The 22,332-nt window shown below is 44.8% G+C and overlaps 1 protein-coding gene across 1 annotated transcript in view; it reads left to right on the plus strand.

The window, feature by feature from the left end:
* The window catches only part of SLC12A7 (solute carrier family 12 member 7), a 324,374-nt gene that overhangs the window by 271,377 nt on the left and 30,665 nt on the right, over nt 1-22,332 (plus strand). Inside the window, exons 19-20 of the mRNA XM_034761495.1 lie at nt 3,122-3,291; nt 3,488-3,619. Coding sequence (XP_034617386.1) covers nt 3,122-3,291; nt 3,488-3,619 — 302 coding nt within the window. The remainder of the gene's footprint in view (nt 1-3,121; nt 3,292-3,487; nt 3,620-22,332) is intronic.

The raw sequence follows: 22,332 nt of genomic DNA on the forward strand, positions 1-22,332 counted from the left end.
GAATAAGAAGGTGAAGCAAATGGATTCTGTTCTTTCTTGTGCGTTATCAGTTGAATTGATTATTAAATCAGGTCATCTAGTCAAATTTATAAATGTACCGCAATCGTAATTCCTAACAGCACTCAAAACTCCTGGCCCAGAAACCACTGCAACACAGAACAATGGCTGACTGTTGAAGTGCTCTTTCAAAACTTTCTTCAATTGCACAGTTCCTTGTTAAGCACTTGTAATAGCCCTCATGTCTCACTGTTCAAAGTCAACAGACAGCTGCTCCACCTCTGCTCTCCACCCTGCAGCAGCTTTTCCCCCATTTGCCTCACAGATATTATGCAGGACACAATAGGCAGCTATCCAGTGGGATATTTTTGTCACTGAGATCCATTGTATTGAGTAAACACCTTCAGTCTATTAAAAGCACATTCAACTGTCATTCTGAACCTGCTGAGATAGTAGCTGAATCATTGCTTGGTGCTGTTGAGGTAGCCAGCGTACAGCTTCATGAGCCAGGGAAACAAGGGATAGACTCGGTCCCCCTGAATCACTATTGTCATTGCCAGGGCCGGCTCTAGGCACCAGCAAAACAAGCTGGTGCTTGGGGCGGCACATTTTTAGGGGCGGCATGGCCAATGCCAGAATGGCGCGCGAAACAGCTGATTTGTGCGCCGCTGCTCCCCCTCCCTCTCAGGTTTGAGAGTCTGGGAGGGAGGGGAGACTCCGAGTGGCCGCGGCACGCGTGCTGTTTCTCCCCCTCCCTCCTAGGCTTGAGAGCCTTGGGGGAGGAGGCAGGGCTGGGGATTTGGGGAAGGGGCGGAGCTGAGGCAGGGCTGGGGGTGGGGTAAGAAAAAAATGGGGGTGGGGAGGCGGCCAAAATTGTTTCTGCTTGGGGCGGCAAAAATCCTAGAACCGGCCCTGGTCATTGCCATATTGTCAGTGGTAGTCTGCCAGTTGGGAAAGAATGTCCCTGCTTGCAGCCTTCTGACCAGTCCTGTGTTTTTAAAGATGCAAGCACATCTTCCCTGACCAGTCCACAGTGATATTGGTGAAGTATCCCTGGTGATCCACCAAAGCTTGCATATCCATAGAAAAATAGACCTTTCTTTTGATGTACTCTGTGCCAACATAGGATGTGTGTGCCATCTATCACCCCCCCCCGCAATTTGGGAACCCCATTTGCTGCAAATTCATCCACTGTGTCCTGCACATTGTTAAGAGTCACGGTCCTGCGCAGTAGGAGATGATAAATAGCCCACATGACAACAATCACCACTGTAGATTTTCCAACTCTAAAATGATTTCCCACTGACCAGTAACAATCCAGTGTTGCAAGCTTCCAGAGTGCAATCAACACTCACTTCTCCACTGTCAATGGAGCTCTCAATTTTAGTGTCCCTGTTCTGCAGGGTTGTGGTGGGCTCAGCACATAGATCCAAGGATGTGGCCTTTTGCATCTGCAGTTTGTCATTCCACACCTGAATTATGATGCGAACCCATCAGTCAGTGCTCATTTCTCAGGCCCAGAAGTGGCACTTCACTGTCAGCATGAACTCCATCAACAATCTTGAATTGTTGTTTGCTGTGTCCCTGAGCAAACTGTTTTTGGAGAAATCATCATATCCCCCGTTCTTGCAGTACTTCTTGTGGGTCTGCAAATACAGGAGACTTGTGTGTCCTGTATTTCCAGTGTTTGAGAGAATAGTGCAGACTTCTGTGGGACTCCATGTGTCTGTCAAAGATGATGGACACCAGAAAGTGCTGAGTGAGTTTGTGGGAAATTTTTTTTTAAGCACAAAAATTATGGGATATGAATAGCATTATGGGATGGAAAAAGTTGCATGCTGGAAACTTAACTCCTAGCTCCCAGAGATCTTTGGGCAAGTCATTTCCGTCCCACAATACATTGCAAAAATGTCCTAAAAGGCACTATGGCAGATGGTGGCACATGGTACACTGATACCTACCTGTGATGAACTGCATTGTGCATTGACACAAGCACTCCTAGTGAGTGCACGCAGTGCCAACACAAGCAGCCAATTATGCACGATATACAAATTTTGACAGCTGAATGCCGACATAACTTGCATCAACAAAAATTTGTAGTGTAGATGTGGCCTATAGCTATACACATTTATTTAAGCAGTTATATAGCTTCACATACATTTATTCAGATTTTTATGTTTTAAATCTTATATTAGAAAATGGTGAATGTCACGTTTCTTATTTACTAGATGATTATTAAATTTTTACTCATGATTTGTGTCAAGCTGCTTTTGGATGGAAATTGGAATTCAATTTAAAATGAACAAAAACATGATTTCCAAATTTTTTTTATTAGTTAACTAAAACTAAAGTGTGTTGAATACAAAAGAAGAAAAAGTAAGTTTGTCAGAACATGCTTTGCATTGAAAACTAACTGGTTTATTAAACAAAGTATTAACTTTAGTTAGTGAACTGAACAAATTGTTTCTGGTCATCATGTCCATCAAGATTTTTGAACTAGTTGATCTCATCCTCTTGCAACTAGTTTATATTTAGAGATTAGAAGAGGGTAACAAGTTTTCCTGCTTTTTCAATTTCCAGTTAATTTCTCAACTTTGAACTGATCTAGTTGAAAAACGGAAAAGAAAGATAGCATTCTCTCTGCACCTGTGGAAGAGGATACTGCTGTTAAAGCCAATTTAACACTTCAACAAACTCTGTTTCCAGGTGCTTAGCCAGAGACTTCCACCAGTTCTGTGGTCTGACTTTCTTTAAAACTTCAGCAGCACACATATACTGTGTCAATGTTCTTTTTTAATTTAATTTACATTATTTTAAATTAAGGTATTAATATAGGTTGGCATATTTTCAGATTTCAAATAGGTTTGTTTTTCAAAGAAAAATGTATTTAAATTAAATAAAGAAATCTGATTTAAATTAAAAAATCAATTTTGAAAAAATCATTAATTTTTATCCACCTTGTGTGGATCTGGATGTGTGAGATTGCTGTCTTTGCTTCCTCGCTTAAGCAGGATCGGCTTTTAACCAAAGTTATCCTCTTTCACAATAGTGGCATTGTGCATTTTGGCCATCTAATAGTCTTCTTCAGCAACTCCCAATTTTCATTAAAAATTTCTGATTTCAGATACAGTCCGAGAAACAACAGCGGCACAACAAGCTCTACTGGTCGCTAAAAACATTGATTTGTTTCCAACAAATCAAGAGCGCTTTTCTGAAGGGAACGTAGATGTGTGGTGGATTGTTCATGATGGTGGCATGCTGATGTTGCTTCCTTTCCTGCTTCGACAGCACAAGGTACAGTATGTGACTCAAAAAGGGAAATCTTGTCTTAGAAAATGAGCAGCAATGACATTTCTTTCACTAAGCATTACATAAAATTACTAAATAAATTCTTGTATACTTTTTTACTTAGCTGTTTAAAGGATTCTGAACAGAGGGGTCAAAAATTATTTCTACATTTGTCATATAAAATGCCTTTCCCCTTAAATAGGTGTGGAGAAAATGCAAAATGCGTATCTTCACTGTTGCCCAAATGGATGACAACAGTATTCAAATGAAAAAGGATCTTCAGATGTTTTTGTATCATCTTCGACTTAATGCTGAGGTGGAGGTAGTTGAAATGGTAAGCTCCTGTATATTTTGCCTGTTACCTGAAAATCTTGAACTAAACTTGGAGGTTCTTCCTCAGACTCCTGGTATTTCTTTTGCCTAATGACATTTGGAGGGTAAACTAAGTAAGGGATCATAGTATTTGGCCTAAAATGGCAGGAAAAGCAAATTTTAATGTTCCTGCAGCAATGTTAACTCAACCACATAATACATCCTATATATTTTATGGTGTATTTTTTACAATATAAGCAGTAATAGGTCAGTTTAACACACATATTCAAATACTGCGCGTATGCAATATGGTTGAGTTAAGGTTGCATATTGTACCTTAATGTGTGTTTTCTGAATGAATTTGTTAGTCTCTAAGGTGCCACAAGTACTCCTGTTCTTTTTGCGGATACAGACTAACATGGCTGCTACTCTGAAACCTGTTTTCTGACTGTGATTTTAACTGGGCAACCTTAATATTGCATTACCATAAATTTTTGTATTTCATTTCCTAGTTACAAAATACTCAAAATTAAGAAAAGAGAGAATTCATGTTGCCTGTGCAATCTCAATTTGACCCCCTTGTATGTATGCCTTATGAAACATGTTTTAACTACATTATCACAAACTATTTTTTCCATAAGTGCACAAGATGGAAAGCATTCACTGAATGAGCAGTGTGACAGACCCAGAGCAGTGGGGTACAGGAGTCTGGTAGAGGGCAAATATACTGGTCACTGGATGAGTAGTTTTCTGTTCCCTAAGTGACCAGAACAGGGGCTGCACTAGAGTAATCAGGAACCGGCTAGAACCAGTTAAGGCAGGCAGGCTAATTAGGACACCTGGAGCCAATTAAGAAGCTGCTAGAATCAATTAAGGCAGGCTAATCAGGGCACCTGGGCTTTAAAAAGGAGCTCACTTCAGTTTATGGTGAGAGTGTGAGGAGCTGGGAGCAAGAGGCGCAAGGAGCTGAGAGTGAGAGGGTGTGCTGCTGGAGGACTGAGGAGCACAAGCGTTATCAGACACCAGGAGGAAGGTCCTGTGGTGAGACTCAGGCTTGGTCTACACTAAACCCCCAAATCGAACTAAGGTACACAACTTCAGCTACGTGAATAACGTAGCTGAAGTTCGAAGTACCTTAGTTCGAACTTACCTCGGTCCACACGCGGCAGGCAGGCTCCCCCGTCGACTCCGCGGTACTCCTCTCGCCGAGCTGGAGTACCGCAGTCGACGGTGAGCACTTCCGGGTTCGACTTATCGCGTCCAGACAAGACGCGATAAGTCGAACCCAGAAGTTCGATTGCCAGCCGCCGAACTAGCGGCTGGGTATAGACGTACCCTAAGGAAGGTGTTTGGAGGAGGCCATGGGGAAGTAGCCCAGGGAGTTGTAGCTGTCATGCAGCTGTTACAGGAGGCACTATAGACAGCTGCAGTCCACAGGGTCCTGGGCTGCAACCCGGAGTAGAGGGCGGGCCCGGGTTCCCCCCAAACCTTCCAATTGACCTGGACTGTGGATTCTTCCAGAGGGGCAGGTTTCTGGGCTGTTCCCCAACCCACATGGTGAATCTCTGAGGCAAGAAAATCTGCCAATAAGTGCAGGACCCACCAAGATAGAGGAGGAACTTTGTCACAGCAGCTATTCAAAATTTTGTTTTATCCATAGAGTTTAATGTGTGACCCCTGTTTTGTTCACTGTACACCATTCAAACTCTATTATGACAGAATTATGAATTTCCTCATAGCCTTTTCTTTGGCACTGATTAGAATAAGTATTGAAATGCTTCAGAAACATTAATTAATTTTCATAATACCCCAAGAGACTGGGGCTATTATCCCCATTTATAAATTCAGGCACAAAGAAATTAAGGCAAACATTGTCAAAAGTGTCCACTAATTTTGGGTGCCCAATCTGAGATGATTATGGCCTTATTTTTAAGTGATTTTAGTATTGTATAGCACTTTCTATGTTCTAAGCACAGCTCCAATTGACTTCAGCTGTAGCTGTGAATGTTCAGAACTTCTGGAAATCAGGCCCCAGATACCTCATTTTGGGCTTAAAAAAAAAAGAGGAACACACAATTAGTGACACCTGTGAAAAGTTGGGTCTACATGACATGCCTAGTATAGGAATTCACTGGCATAGATGAGGATTTGAAACCAATTATCCAGGGCAGCATTCAGTTGCCTTACTATAAGACCATTATTTCTTTTCCTGTAATCCCTTGCCTCATTGACTACACACCTTCCAGTTTCTGCAACAAATGAGGCAGGAGAACAAACAAAGAACAATAGCATGTGATCACTACACACATGGGGGGCCGAATTAGGGTTGCATTGTCATAGTCAGGAAGGAGACATGCTGTAGTGTTCTGTATTAGAGTTTCTTAAGGGCTGATGGCTTCATGCATTAAATTGCTGTAGGCCAGACAGAAGGTGACAAAGATGGGTATATCTAATGCCAAGTCATCATCCACCATGATGGGACAGACTGTTCTTGCCAATAGGAAATGATAGAAAGTTGTGGATGCTGCTATGTGAGAGCTTGTGATGAGCAAGGAATCAAAAAATAAGTTCTAAATGTCTTTTTTCCCAGCCAGTCCCATTCTGCCCCCAACTCTGGCTCACAGTCTCCACATCCAGTCTCAGTATTTCCACCCCTACTCTCAGTCTCCCCACTAGAATCCATGTCTTAATTCCCTTATTCCTTCCAACCCTAGGCTCCTTGTCCCTGTCTGCTTCCAAGCCAATCTCCCTCTTCATAGAACCATAGAATATCAGGTGGAAGGGACCACAGGAGGTCATCTAGTCCAACCCCATGCTCAAAGCAGGACCAATTCCCAACTAAATCATCCCAGCGAGGGCTTTGTCAAGCCTGACCTTAAAAACCTCTAAGGAAGGAGATTCCACCACCTCCCTAGGTAACCCATTCCACTGCTTCACCACCCTCTAGTGAAAAAGTTTTTCCTAATATCCAACCTAAACCTCCCCCACTGCAACTTGAGACCATTACTCCTTGTTCTGTCATCTGGTACCCCGAGAACAGTCTAGATCCATCCTCTTTGGAACCCCCTTTCAGGTAGTTGAAAGCAGCTATCAAATCCCCCCTCATTCTTCTCTTCTGCAGACTAAACAAGCCCAGTTCCCTCAGCCTCTCCTCATAAGTCATGTGCTCCAGCCCCCTAATCATTTTTGTTGCCCTCCGCTGGACTCTTTCCAATTTTTCCACATCTTTCTTGTAGTATGGGGCCCAAAACTGGACACAGTACTCCAGATGAGGCCTCACCAATGTCAAATAGAGGGGAACGATCACATCCCTCGATCTGCTGGCAATGCCCCTACTTATAGAGCCCAAAATGCCGTTAGCCTTCTTGGCAACAAGGGCACACTGTTGACTCATATCCAGCTTCTTGTCCACTGTAACCCCTAGGTCCTTTTCTGCAAAACTGCTTCCTAGCCATTCGGCCCCTAGTCTGTAGCAGTGCATGGGATCCTTCCGTCCTAAGTGCAGGACTCTGCACTTGTCCTTGTTGAACCTCATCAGGTTTCTTTTGGCCCAATCCTCTAATTTGTCTAGGTCCCTCTGTATCCTGTCCCTACCCTCCAACGTATCTACCACTCCTCTCAGTTTAGTGTCATCTGCAAACTTGCGGAGAGTGCAGTCCACGCCATCCTCCAGATCATTAATGAAGATATTGAACAAAACTGGCCCCAGGACCGACCCCCTAGTCCACCTCCTTCTCAGTCCCAATCTACTACCTCCACCTTCCTTTCCCTCTTGTTCCTTCTGCATTCAGTCAGGCAGCTTCCTCCTCCACACTACCTGGGCCCACCAAAGGAAGCATTGAGGGCATAAGAGAGATTGTCTCCCTGCTCTCAGTTAGAGTTAGAGTGCCCAATGGAGAGCAGGAGCAGGAATTGCAGGAAGTCCTTCTCAGCCCCTGAATCTCTGGCGTGGAGCATGTTCAGTCCCTCTGTGGTAATGGTGCATGTGCAGTCCAGTAAGGACATAGGGGCTGTGAGGGGATGGAGCATGCCTAGTACAGAAGGAATTTTCTGATAATCTAGCTGCCAAATTCTAAGAGCATGACCTTTTTCAAAGGTTTATAACTTGGCCAAATTTGGGCAGATTTTCACAGGAAAGGAAAAGGCACATCCCTGATGACAGGATGACACCTCTGCCAAATTTCAAGCCCTTGCTCCAAAGCATAGAATTTTCTTAACACAAGCAAAATGTATTTGGCTACCTATGCCAACCTATCATAAATAAAATAAAATTAGACAAAAACATTGACAAAAAGATTCACTGCCAACAAAGGAATCTCCTACCTCTTAGTTTTAAATTCCCACTCAACATCAATGGTTTCTTGATCAAGGGTCTCTAACAATATATATATTTTTTAAATAAGCTGTCATTTTACCCTCCCTCTCCCTCCTCCCACCCCAAGGCGGTATTTACCATCAGCTCCAAAAGTGTCTCCAAAACATTTTCCCATTGATTTTCACCAACATATAGGGGCATGGACCTAATTTAGAGGTTTCAGTTTCTCCATCGCCTCAATGAGCAATGCCAGTGGAAAGTCAAGCAGAGAAGGCTCAATTTTTCCCTACTAGGCAGAGACAGAAATAGCTATGTGTGGTTCCAAGCTATTTTAGCCACAAAATTATTTGAAGATTCCTTGAAGCAAAAATGCACAATCCTGTCCTCTGAAGTAAGCAAATCCTGATTAAGCCAAGTTGTTTACCACCTGAAACTGCTTCTTTAGTTGGAATTTTGCAGGTGCTTTGGTGGAGGTGAAGAAACAGAGCCACAGCAAAAGTTTGCAAAATTCTTTATGTTGCTATTGGTCAAAGTGTCAGCAAGATTTCCAACACCAGCAGTTTACCCATCTTCCTTCTTGGTTCATGAGTTGCAGGTCTCCAGCGAGGATGAAGTTGCAGAGATGATACTTAAGAGCCACTCTCTGGTTACTCAAGGATAAAAAATTATTAGAATGTCTTAGAGGCCTCATTGGTAGAGTGCCTCTCAGCAAAACGGTATTCATTCTGTTCACCTTCTGAAACATAGTAGGGTGCCTCAGCCTCTGAGACTGTGCAATTAAAACAGCTCCTTCATTCCATAAGGGAGAGGTTTCCCTGGATGTGGCATGACATGGGTGCCATCTCCATACATTCCCAATCCAGCCCAAGCATAAGATTCAGAGTGAGCCAAAAAACAGTTTCATGCTTGTCATTTTGCCAATGAAATTATTATTATGCTTCCCTACCTCATATTTGCAATCTAATCTACATCTGTAGAGTGTCCAGAATAGCCTTTACTACTATGTCAACTACCTTAACTGCCAATCAATTAATGAGAGAAAACCTAGTGTAGATATACTCTTGGTGTGAAATTTCTCATTGTGTTAGGTTTTATGTCCAGTTAATTTTCTATGTAGTTTTTGTTGGGTTTCTCATGGTAGATTTTTCATAGGAAGTCTTTGAAATTGGGGTCTGGTTTAAATTAGTCCTTGTCAGTCTGACCTTTCATTTTTTTTACTCATCTTTTAAGAAAAGTTATTGAACTACACAAAATTTATACAGAGGTGTATCCTGAGTAGATCTAGTACATTGTGTATTTTTTAAAAATTGGATTTAGGGTTATTCTTAGTCATTGTCACAACTTGGTCCAGTCCTAGTCTCAGAATGAACACCAGTCTGCTATGGGAGAGACCCAGTGTTGAGGTCTGGGTAGTAACTGATCACTGTTCCTAGTTCTGGGTTACTTGGGTGTGGATTCCAGGAGCAGACCCCATGTTTGACACTCCTCTTCGCAGTGGAGTCTCCATAATTCCTTTGCCTAGACATGACTAGTGCCTCAGCTGTTCTGAATCCCCTAGTTGCTTAGACACTTTCCCTCCAGAGTCCACCTAGCTGTGTGAGCTGGTTTCCATAGTCACACCCTTCAGGGACCATATGGAGACACACAGGCTTTGCAAAGGAATTTCTTAAAGGTGTGTGTGCGTGCACACACACACACACACACACACACACACACACAAAACTCATAGACTGCTCAAGAGATTTCTATGGAAAAAGCAAGAAACACCTGAACACAATTCTCTCCCTCAAAGTCCTCACTACTCTCAAGCATCTTTTGGAATTTGGGCAGTGTCTGGGAAGCCATGGCCCCTCTTCTGCCCTCCTACTTGGTCTTCTCTTTCTGGCATGGCTCTGGCCCCCTCTGCTTAAAATGGCTTTTTACAGCTTGACCCCATTTTTCTTTCTGTCCTTCCTCTGGGTTTTTTTATTCCCCTTCAAGTTGAGTTGGTGGCAGAAAGAAATTTAAAAATCAGTGGTTCAGCCTGTTGCCCCCATCTTGGTAAGGCTATTCAATTGTTCATGGCCCGTTATGTTTCTGTTTCATTCAGAGTCAGACATCTGGGCACCATCTCCCCTAACATAAGAGTGCTGATGCAATCCAACATGGCAGTTATAGTATACAGTGAAGGACATAATAAAAGTTACACTCAAAACAGAGGCTAAAATACAACATGGTTTTCATTAAATCAGACTGGGGACACAGACATAACCTCCAAACTGTACATGGAGGTATTTCATTATTTTAAAATTATATCAGTCTTGATGTTATTGTTTTATTGCGCTGGAACGCTAGTGGAGGGAGGAGCTATAAATATTATTAGCTTTATTATTTACATTCAGCCACAATGAAAGTTGTATACTGTATGTTCTACTTTCCCTCTTGGCAGTCAGATTGACACTATTTAAAAAAATTAAGTTACTTACTTTACCAGCAGCTATTGCCATCAGACTATTCTTCTCTACACAAATAACCAGCTTTCCTCAATGCTGACACAGACTTCAATGGCTTAATCAAAAAAATAATAATAATAAAAAAAAAAAAAAAAATCAAGTCAATTAGAGTCTTCAAATGTACTTCATTAGGGTTTGGATCAATTGGTCACAGAAATCTTATTGAGAAAGGAAGTACACAGTCAAAACACCATTATCGACTTTCACTTCAAGAAAATAGTCTCCCCAGTGCAGAAAAAAAAAATCATCTTTCAGAAGTCCTTCTTCTTCGAGTAGATGTCTCTCTGAGTGCTCCACCATATGATGTGCATATGCATGTGTGCTCTCAACCAAAGATTTGAATTACCAGTGTCCACTGGTTCATGCCTGTGCACTACATGACCTCGTACTTTAGAGCAAAGGCATAAAGGGAGAAGTGAACCCACTGCTGCTCCAGTTTCTTCTCAAATGCTGTGGCTTGAGACAGGGCAACTGCATGTCTGCTGCTTCCAAATAGTTACTTATTTATTCATTCTTTTATTATTTCTTTTATTTTCTTAGTAACTTATTTTTTCTCGTTAAGGTCAAATCTGTGCCTTAATGGGGTTTTCCCCCACTTTTCTTTTCCCTGGTCTCTGGGATCAATTCCTTGGCCCCGTCAGCCACATATCTGTGGTATGCCAAAGATCTGGGATTGAGAGCTTGCCAGGTGTGCAGTAGGTTTTTCCTCTTGAACTACGGGCATTTAAGCTGTCTCTGGTGTCTTGGAGACTCTCACATCCCGTCCAAGTGTAAAATTTGCTGGGGGTTTAAAAGGAGGTATTGCAAAGAAAGGGAGATGAGGCTGAAGATTCTCCTCCTGGATCTCTCCCCAAGGCCTGTGCAGTATGAATCCCCACCCAATACTTCCGTACCTACTGGGGCTATTTTGAAGATGAAGCACTCTAAACACGAAAGTCTCTCCTGAGAAAAGAAAAAGAGGTAGGCCTTTGAACTGTTTCTTACGAGACCTTATGTCTGGAATGGGTACCTCTGAGGCTCTATCAAGTATCAGCACCGGGCCACAGTACCATCTATACAGATGTCTGGTGATCAGCCTGCTAGCAAGAAGCAATGAGAGCCATCTTCCCTAGCACTTTCCAGGCATTGAGACTCATAAAAATGTAAGGACGTTCAACACACTGGTATCGTCTTCATCTCAGCCCTTTCTTACCCTGCTCCTTCTCTGGTACCATCTTCCTTGGGTTATATGGGCTTGGAGCATAGGGATCCCATCTGGAGCGCGCCATCAGCACTATCTTCAATCACAACTCTCTTCCTGACCTAGGCTCTGGTACTGTCTCTGGTCTTGACTATACATCATTATAGCCCTCTGGCAGCCTCTAGATTTCTTTCACATGAAGACCTCTTCATTTTGAAGGAACTGGAGTCACACCTCTTTGGGAACACCAGGAGGAGTTTACCACCAACCACCTCCTCTCATCAGGTTGCAGCAAGAGTTGATCCCCCGGTACTTATCTATCCACCAGTCCCTGCAGCACCGACACAACTGCTGGTTCCATCTCTGGCACTGATGCCCACAGCCCTTCCTTTGGGCTCAAGGGACGATATCTTGGAGATCTTGGCATGGGCCTCTTCTGTAGATTACTATCCAACACCTTAAGAAGTGTACCCTGACAAAGACTCATCAGATTCCAGAAGGTGCTCTGAGCCCTCCGAATATGAATTTCCTTGGGGTCTCTTCCCCTACTCACCTCCTCAGTGGGCCTATTGAAATCCCTGGACAGCCTGTGGGCACCAGTTCAACAGGGTTCCCATCTTCATGTTTCATGTTTAGACATTCCTCAGGCTCCACAACAACCACCAGGATCACAACTCCAAATAAATCCTCCTCCTTCCCAGGGGACATGATGATGCCACAACCACCTTCCTATGCAGATGATTTTAGGTCCTTCCAGGACAAAATTGCAAAATCTCTTCAACCTTTCATTGAAGAGTACAAGAATCCCAGCACTTTGTCATGGACATTCTTCATACCACCCCCTCAAGTCAAGATTGCACTGCCTGTTAACCAGGCACTCTTCTCACTAGCCTGTAATATATGGCAGACCCCAGCCACTCTTGCACCTACCTGCAAATGGGCAGACAAAAAATATACATACCAGCCAAGGAACTGTAATAGTTATTCTCTTATCCCATCACCAACTCCTTGGTATTGGATACAGCTAACGAGATAAACCACCAAGCTTGCTCAAGATCCACACCTTTTGATAAAGGAGGATGTTATTCCTCCACTGCTCTCCATTTTGAGGTAGCAAATTATCAACCCTGATGGCAAAATATGGTTTTAACAGATTTTTTTCATTTTATTGATGATTTGCTACAGAAAACAAAATGATCACTTTCACCCAGGCTGCCTTCTACTTTCACATTCTCAACGAGTTCCTCCCTATTTGTTAAAATCAAATCTAGAACAGCTTCCCCCCTAGTACTCAACAACCTGATATTTCACATTTGCAGAGTTTGGGGCTTCCCCATAGTGGATCTCCAACCAGACCAATACAAAATACCACATCTTTTTCTCCAAAGGGGCACTATGTCACAACTCTTTAGGAGATGCCCTCCTAGTCCTCTATTCTTGCCCCCTCCTCTATACCTTCCCTTCAGCAATGCTAATCCTCAGGGCATTAATCAAATTGTGGTAGAAGCAGGCGAGGGTCATCTTAATAGTGCCTTCTTGGTCAAGACAAATGTATTATTCAGCTCTACTTCACCTTTCTGTAAAGATACCTCACTATCATACCCTGAAATTGAATCTACTAACACAGAACTTGGGCATCATGAGCCACCCCAACCTTGCATCACTGATCCTCAAGGCCTCGCTCCTCGATCGTTCTCAGCCTTAGAGGTGGACTATTCATCTGAAGTACAGTCTGTAGTGCTAAATAGTAGAAAGCTATAGCCTCTCTTGAAGCTCCTCTCTCCAGGATGCTTGATTACCTGCTTGAATTAAAAACACAGGACTACCTATGAGTTCTGTCATGATATACCTGGCAGCTATTATGGCCTTTCATTTGCCTATTGAGGGCCTCTTATATTTTGGTCATGTTACCACTGCAAGATTCCTTAAGGGTTTATCTAATCTATTCCCTAATATTGAGAACTCCACATCTTCTTGAAATCTTAATTTAGTTCTCAGTAACTTAAGGAAACCTCCTTTGAAACCTATGGCAATCAGCTTTGTTCCTCCATCTTTCCTGTAAGACCTTTTCCCTGGTAGCCATCACCTTGGCTAGAAGGGTGGGAGGGCTCAGAGCTCTCCTGGCTGACCCACCTTACACTGCCTTCTATCATGTTGAGGTCACACTATACCCACATCCTTGATTTATACCATATCAGGCAAGATAACTGTCTGCCAATGTTCTTCCCCAAACCTCACTCCTCCAGAGAAGTGACACAAGCCTTCACACTTTAGATGTTCAGAAGGCATTTCTAGATTTCCCCTAGACTGTTCATATCCTTTTCTGAATGAATGAAAGGACAATTGATCTCTTCTCAAAGATTATCAAAGTGGGTTGCATCATAGCCTGGTACAAGATTGCTGTGGTACAATTCCCCCTCAAAGTGGAAGCATGCTCCACTAGGTCTCAGTCCATTTCTGTCATCCTCCTCAAAGACATCCTTATCTCTGAAAGTTTCAGGGCCGCAATTTGGCCCTCAGTTCACATGTTCTCCAAACATTACAATAGTCTTTCTGTGCCAAGATGGACACAACTTTTGGTGATGATGTCCTCTGCACCATCTTGGATCTGCCTCCTCAGCACCCACTTCCATGTTGAGTTACTGCTTGGGAGTCTGTGGTTGAGCACCCATAGGAGCATATACTCGAAGAAGGAGAGGTTACTTACCTTTCAGAAACTTGAGTTCTTCAAGATATTTTCTCTCCATGGGTGCTGCCCCACCCTCTTTCCCCTCTGGCTTTGTAGTTGACAAGGAACTGGAGTGGTGGCGGGTCCACTTCTCCCCATATTTCCTCATTCCGAAGCATGAGGCCATGTAGAACCATAGGATTAGAAGGGACTGCAAGGGTCATATAGTCTAATCCCCATCTAGCGTAGCATGCAGGCACAGACCTGCAGACACTGCTAACTCAAATCTCTGGCCAAGAGTGCAAGGGCATGCTCATATGCTATGGTAGCGCACCCATAGGGCCAACACTTCTCAAAGAACAAGTTACTGAAAGGTAAGTAACCTCGCCTGAATTTCCAGTTTGAGAGGGGACTGGAAAGGCAAACAGAATTAGGACCCTGCTCCAGTGAAGTATGTGCATAACTTTAAGCACATTCATAATACCATTGATTTCAGTGAGATTACTTATGTTCTTAGAGTTACCCTTTGCTTAAATGCTTTTCTGAATCAAGGCCTAGGAGAGGCTTCAAGAGATCCATGAAAACACTAGCTTCAAGAGCCATTTCAGTGAGGGAGTCGAGGTTGTGGGTATTGAAGCCAGGACTGAGTGATTCATTTGACCCATGATGCCATGAAGGACATGTGTTACACTTGCTTGGGGTGTCCAGGATGGTGAGTCCCCTTGTTACCCCTGTGCTTCAGCAAAAGAGAGAATTACTTGTGCTTAACTGACACCTCCAGTCTGTCACCCAAACAATCTCCTCAGGGCTCTACTAACCCCTTACTTTGCTGAGCAGGTTAGTAATAGGTGCACCCCGGTTCCCAAGTCCTTCTGAAAGCATGCCCTTGTAGTTTCCAGCCCTTGTCATTGGACACTCACAGAAATTACCAGGTAAGATGTCCCTGATGGAACAGGCTACACACAGCTTGACTGGTACTTCTCAGGATCAGGTCCTTTATTACACCACAGCACTGAGATATATGTATAGTGAAACAATCATAAGTTTCTTATCAAAGATTTAAGAGATAGTGAATAAGGATAATAAGTGGAAACAGAAATGGTTACATATAATACTGAAGTATAACATGCTTCTTATAGATTAAACTTTAACTTTAACAGGCTACCCAGCTGCGTAAAAGCAGTCTTATCTCACCTAAAGGTTTCTTGCAGCATTTCCAACCAGGACCAGTTGGGATCTCATTTTCATGAATGCAATCACATTGCCTGGTTACTTCTTCAAGTTCAAGATAATGGGGTGCTGTCCCTGTCCCCCAGTTACAGACCGACAAACCTTTGAAGTGCACCCCAAGACAAAGCCTTTTCCCCCTGCTGTCCTCTTCCTGTTAAATCTCATCTTCATTTAGCGAAGACTAGTGTTTGTGACTAAGACAAATACTTGCTTTACATTTCCACTGATAGATGGTGTGACAGACCCAGACCAGTGGGGTACAGGAGTCTGGTAGAGGGCAAATATACTGGTCACTGGATGAGTAGTTTTCTGTTCCCTGAGTGACTAGAACAGGGGTTGCACTAGAGTAATCAGGAACCGGCTAGAACCAGTTAAGGCAGGCAGGCTAATTAGGACACCTGGAGCCAATTAAGAAGAAGCTGCTAGAATCAATTAAGGCAGGCTAATCAGGGCACCTGGGTTTTAAAAGGAGCTCACTTCAGTTTGTGGGGCAAGTGTGAGGAGCTGGGAGCAAGAGGCTCAAGGAGCTGAGAGTGAGAGGGTGTGCTGCTGGAGGACTGAGGAGCACAAGCGTTATCAGACACCAGGAGGAAGGTCCTGTGGTGAGAATAAAGAAGGTGTTTGGAGGAGGCCCTGGGGAAGTAGCCCAGGGAATTGTAGCTGTCATGCAGCTGTTACAGGAGGCACTATAGACAGCTGCAGTCCACAGGGCCCTGGGCTGGAACCCGGAGTAGAGGGCGGGCCCGGGTTCCCCCCAAACCTCCCAATTGACCTGGACTGTGGGTTCTTCCAGAGGGGAAGGTCTCTGGGCTGTTCCCCAACCCACATGGTAAATCTCTGAGGCAAGAAAATCTGCCAATAAGTGCAGGACCCACCAAGATTGAGGAGGAACTTTGTTACAATGGATAAACATCTCTGGTCTGACAGGAAACCCCTTTTTCACCTCTGCTGGGGAGTAACACCTTGATACAAACTATAAGCATATATTTTGAGTATATACGGGCCAGCCATTGGCTGCAGAAAATGACGTGGGAGGATGATGTAGAGGCATACCTTCTGGCCTTTGAGAGAACAGCCCTATGGGAGGCCTGGCCTCGAGATCAGTGGTCTCCTGATCATCCTCGCCCCATTCCTGTATGGGGATGCCCAAAAGGCCTACCATGATCTGCCTGAAGAGGCTGCAGCAGACTAACCCCAGCTGAAAGCAGAGATCCTGACCAGATCTGGGGTAATGACCACAGTGCGGGCCCAGCGGTATCACGAGTGGAGGTACCAGGAAGACAAAACCCCACGATTCCAATTGTATGACCTCATCCATCTCGCACAAAAGTGGTTGCAAACGGAGTCCCAGAGTCCAGAAGAGATACTAGAAGTTCTGTACATAAGGGGACTACCACCAGACCTTTGCGCCTGGGTAAGCCAGAACAAACCCGCCACCTATGACGAGGTTGTTGCACTGATAGAGAGGAGAAGGACAGCGAGGGAGCTGACCCGACCAGTTAAAAAAGAGGCACCCCGGGTTAAACTAGCAGTACCAAGCCCTAGAGCTTGGGTGACTGGGCCACCAGGAGGGCCCAGGTGGAAAAGGAGAGGGGCTGAAGGCCCACCAGAGGCCACAAAGAGTTGGAGCACTAAGGGGGAAAGAAGATTGTGATGTTAGACTGCCCAAACCAAGAGACCAGGGAATGCCTAGGGCTCCATACAGATGTTATGCCGGCGAGGCGTGAGGACACATAGCTGCACAGTGTCCCAATGCCGAGGAGCCTATGCAGTGTAACCTGGGGAACTGGGCAGACCCATACTCCCTAATCCACCTTGTGGGGATCTCACTAACCCCACATATGAACACCAGACCAGTGAAACTAAATGGGGTAGAGACCACGGCACTGGTTGATTCGGGGAGTGCTATCACGCTTATCTCAGGGAAGCTTGTGAAGCGTAGTCAGCTGCTGCAGGCTAAACGTACGGGGATAACATGTGTCCATGGGACAGCTAGTTAGTTACTACCCCACCATCCCAGTAAAAGTCAAGATCCAAGGGAACATTACTGAGGTAGCAGCAGGTGTAGTCCCTAAACTCCCATACCCGATGCTCATACGGAGGGACTTCCCAGGGTTTGGAGACTTACTCCCAGTAGGGGGACTGGAGAAAGATGGGAACCCTGAAATTAGTGAGGCATTCACAGCAGACTGTCAACCCCCAATCTTTTCTGAAATATCCCCAGATTTGTTCTCCACTCCCAGACAGGGTAGAAAGACAAAAAGGGAAAGAAGAGCAGCTAAGGCCTTGGGAACCCGAATACTGACCCAAAGCCAGAGGGTCGCTCTCGTAGGTAGGTGGACCCAAGCAGCTGAAAAGGAGGCTGCCTAGGAGGGAGAAGCACCCGAGTCTGACCCCCACCCTAACGCCTCTGAACCAATAGAGACAACAGAGATCGGGCCCCTTGATCTCGGGCAGATTAGCCCCGGGAGAGGAAATTTTGGATGGGACCAGGCAGAGGACCCAAGGTATGACAGCATTAGGAAGGAGGTGACCGAAATAGATGGGGTTCCCGTGGAAGGGAAAACCCAGGGACCAGGACCCTACTTCATAATGAAGAAGGATCTCTTATACCGGGTTGCACCAGTACAGGGGCAGAAGGTACAGCAGATCCTAGTACCTCAAAAACACCAGAATGCTGTATTAAGTCTTGCCCATTGTCATCTTTTGGGGAGGGGTATTTGGGGGTAGAGAAGACCCTGGCACGGGTTCTACTACGGTTCTTCTGGCCCGGAGTACATGAAGAAGTGTGGAGGTACTGTACCTCCTGCCCGGAGTGTCAGCTGCATAGTCCCCGTCCCCACTTGAGAGCACCTTTAGTACCTCTTCCCATCATAGAGGTCCCCTTCGAGCAAATAGCCCTGGACCTAGTGGAACCCCTGGAGAAGATGGCTCGGGGCCACCAATATATACTTGTTGTTTTGGATTATGTTACTCGCTACCCAGAAGCTGTCCCCCTGCGGAACATGGCCTCTAAAATGATAGTGAAAGAGCTGGTGGGGATTTTTGCCCGAATGGGGTTACCAAAGGAAATATTAACAGACCAAGGGACTCCATTTATGTCTAAGTTAACGAAGGACCTCTGTACACTGCTCCATATACATACCCTGAGAACTTCAGTCTATCATCCGCAGACTGATGGATTGGTAGAAAGGTTTAACCGAACCCTCAAGGCTATGATAAGGAAGGTGGTAAGTTGGGACAGGAAAGACTGGGACACCCTACTCGTTTACCTTATGTTCACTATCCGGGAGGTACCTCAGGCCTCAACTGGGTTTTCCCTCTTCGAGTTATTATATGGGTGTCACCTCCATGGCATACTAGATATCGCCAAAGAGATCTGGAAGAGGAACCCAATGAGGGGAGAAATATAATAGAACATGTATTGCAGATGCAAAACTGGATAGCCCGGGTCACCCCTATTGTACGGGAACATTTGAAAAAGGCTCAGGAGGCCCAGCGAACCCATTACAATCGCCAGGCAAAAGTCCGACAGTTCCAACCAGGGGATCGGGTGATGGTGTTGGTACCCACGGCAGAAAGCAAGCTTCTGGCCCAATGGTAGGGGCCCTATGAGGTGGTTGAACCTGTGGGGGAAGTAACCTACAAGGTGCGACAGCTAGGAGGCCGGAAACAAGTACAGATTTATCACATTAACCTCTTGAAACCTTGGCACCAACAAGAGACATGTGTGGTGGCCCAAGAGGCCCCGATCCAGGGAAATAACCTACATGAGCAGATCAGGATATCCCCTCATCTGACACCGAACCAGAAGAAGGAGGTAACTGAGATGATCAACTGGTACCAGGGCAAGTTTTCAACCAAACCAGGCCGGACCACTGAAGCATATCACCACATTATCACAGACCCTGGGGCAAAGGTAATGTTAAGGCCCTACTGGGTCCCAGCGGCAAAAAGGGAGGAGATCAAGGCAGAGGTAAAAAGGATGTTGGAACTAGGAGTCATTGAAGAATCCCACAGTCAATGGTCGAGTCTGATTGTGTTGGTGCCCAAACCCAGTGGCACCACTAGATTTTGTAATGACTTTCGCCGGCTGAATGAGAGATCCAAATTTGATGCATACCCCATGCCCCGCATTGATGAGTTAGTTGACCACTGGGCAATGCCCGATTTTTGACAACCCTTGATTTAACAAAGGGATACTGGCAGATTCCCCTTGACAAAAATGCAAAAGAAAAGACGGCATTCTCTACACTAGAGGGACTGTTTCAACATACTGTTCTTCCTTTTGGACTGCATGGGGCATCTGCCACCTTCCTGCGTCTCATGGACAAGCTTCTGCGGCCCTATAATGGTTATGCAGCTGCATACCTGGATGACTGGAGACCCACTTGGAAAAGGTGGAAGCGGTTCTGGACACACTAAGATGGGCCAGGCTCACAGCCAACCCAGCCAAGAGTGCTATGGGGCTAGCTGAGGCTAAATACCTTGGCTACATTGTAGGAAGGGGCATGGTCAAGCCCCCACTAAACAAACTAGAGGCTATCCAAAATTGGCCCCGGCCAAATCGGAAAAAGCAAATCCGGGCATTTCTGGGTGTGGTGGGGTACTACCGACGATTTATTCCCATTTCGTTACCAGAGCGAGTCCCCTGACAGACCTGATAATGGTGAAGTGGACTGATGCTGCGGAGAACGCATTCACGGATCTATGGACAGCCATCTGCAATAACCTCGTGCTTATAGCCCTGGACTTCAACAAAGAATTCATTTTACAAACAGATGCATCTGAAGTAGGATTGGGAGCTGTCCTATCTCAGTCGGAGATGAAGAACACCCAATCCTCTACCTCAGTAGGAAACTCTTCCCGAGAGAGCAGAAGTATTCCATGGTTGAGAGAGAGTGCCTAGCTGTGAAATGGGCCATGGAAACACTACGTTATTACCTTCTGGGATGACAGTTTACCCTTGTGACTGACCATGCACGAAATAAAGAGAAGAACACAAGGGTGGCCAGATGGTTCCTGTCCCTACAACCTTTTCAATTCACCATACAACACCGGGCTGGAAGCCACTGTGGCAATGCAGATGGCTTGTCACGGGTACACTGTATGATGTCCCAAGTTGCCCAACCCCGTGGTGTTGAGTGGGGGTGGGGGATATGTGACAAGGTCAGGCCAGATGGCTACAGGAGAGTGGTAGAAGGCAGATATACTAGTCCCAGGTTAAGTAGATCCCTTTTCCCTGGGTAAGGTAACGGGCAGTTCCAGAACAAGCAGGAACTTGCTGGAAGCAAGTAAGGCAGGCAGGCTAATTAGGACACCTGGAGCCAATTAAGAAGAAAGTGCTAGAATCAATTAGGACAGGTTGGCTAATCAGGGCACCTGAGTTAAAAAGGACTTCAGTTTGTAGCGTGCATGCGAGGAGCTGGGAGCAAGAGGCACTAGGAGCTGAGAGTGAGAAGGCATATTGCTGGAGGACTGAGGAGTACAAGTATTATCAGACACCAGGAGAAAGGTCAGGTGGTGAGGATAAAGAAAGTGTTGGGAGGAGGCCAGGGGGAAGTAGCCCAGGGAGTTGTAGCTGTCGCGCAGCTGTACCAGGAGGCACTCTAGACAGCTGCAGTCCACAGGGCCCTGGGCTGAAACCCAGAGTAGAGGGCAGGCCCGGGTTTCCCCCAAACTTCTCAACTCCTGAGGAGGAATTGAGAAAGGAGGAATTGACCTGGACTGTGGCTTCTACCAGAGGGCAAGTCTCTGGGCTGTTTCCTGACCCACATGGTAAATCTTTGAGGCGAGCAAATCCGCCAATAAGTGCAGGACCCATCAAGGTAGAGGAGGAACTTTGTCACAATATTTTTAAAGTCTTTTTACTCCTGTATTTTGAAAGGGTAGTCCATCTTGTTTTGTGTTTTTTGTGAATTTTTCAGATTTGGTAATGTGTTTACAGTAATAAAGAAGAAATTGCTGTCTTCTGGCATTTACTAATTTCAGTATAAATTCAGGTGATCCTTTCAAAATCATGTTAAAGTCATTCTTTTCAGAGATTCATTTTGAGTAGTGATTTACCTCATGAGTTGGGCATGAGTAGTGATTTACCTTTAGAACTGCCACACATATATTTGCAAAATATTACTTTCTTAGAACTTCTTTGTGCTCCTTATTTGCCAAAATGCCTATTTTCTGCTTTCTTTTTTGTTTTGTGTGAAATAACTATTTCTGGTATTTCAGTTTGATTAATGCCACTATTTCTTCCAGCCATAACAACCTCAGTTAGAATATTTTACTAATTTGTAAGAGCATATTTTAAATAGATATGTTTATTTATTTTGTTCTCATTAGGAATGTTATATCTATTTTGTTATATAGTTGCACTTAATTTTTGTTCAATGTCTCAGGACACAAAGGACCATATTCTTTATTAAAGTCTTGCCTCTTTACCCTTCTCTGGTGCACAAAAGGACTGCAAATTGTGTGGAATCAGCTCCCCAGGAAATACCCCTGGTGTTAGCTTGTTCCCTAGGCAGTGTAGAGCTTGTGTCAGTTCTGCACCACCACCACTCCCCTCACAGCCCTCCTACCATTGGAGGCATGCTAGAGGTGCAGTTACAAGCCTGTGCACTAGAGGGGTTGGGGCCAGAATACAGGAGCTGCAAAGATGGTTTAAAAGGCGGATTTTGGCCCATCCTTGTTCCTGCAGTCAGTATAAGAACAGACCAATGGAAAGTCTTAAATTTTTCTGATATGATACAGTGTCTAGTGACATATTTTTGAAGGAGTATTTTAATAGTGTGTAGACTTGAAAATTAGAATGCCAAAGCATTGAAAACAGAAGATATTTACCAAATATAGA

The sequence above is a fragment of the Trachemys scripta genome, chromosome 2 (assembly GCF_013100865.1).
Source record: "Trachemys scripta elegans isolate TJP31775 chromosome 2, CAS_Tse_1.0, whole genome shotgun sequence".
Lineage (NCBI taxonomy): Eukaryota > Metazoa > Chordata > Testudines > Emydidae > Trachemys > Trachemys scripta.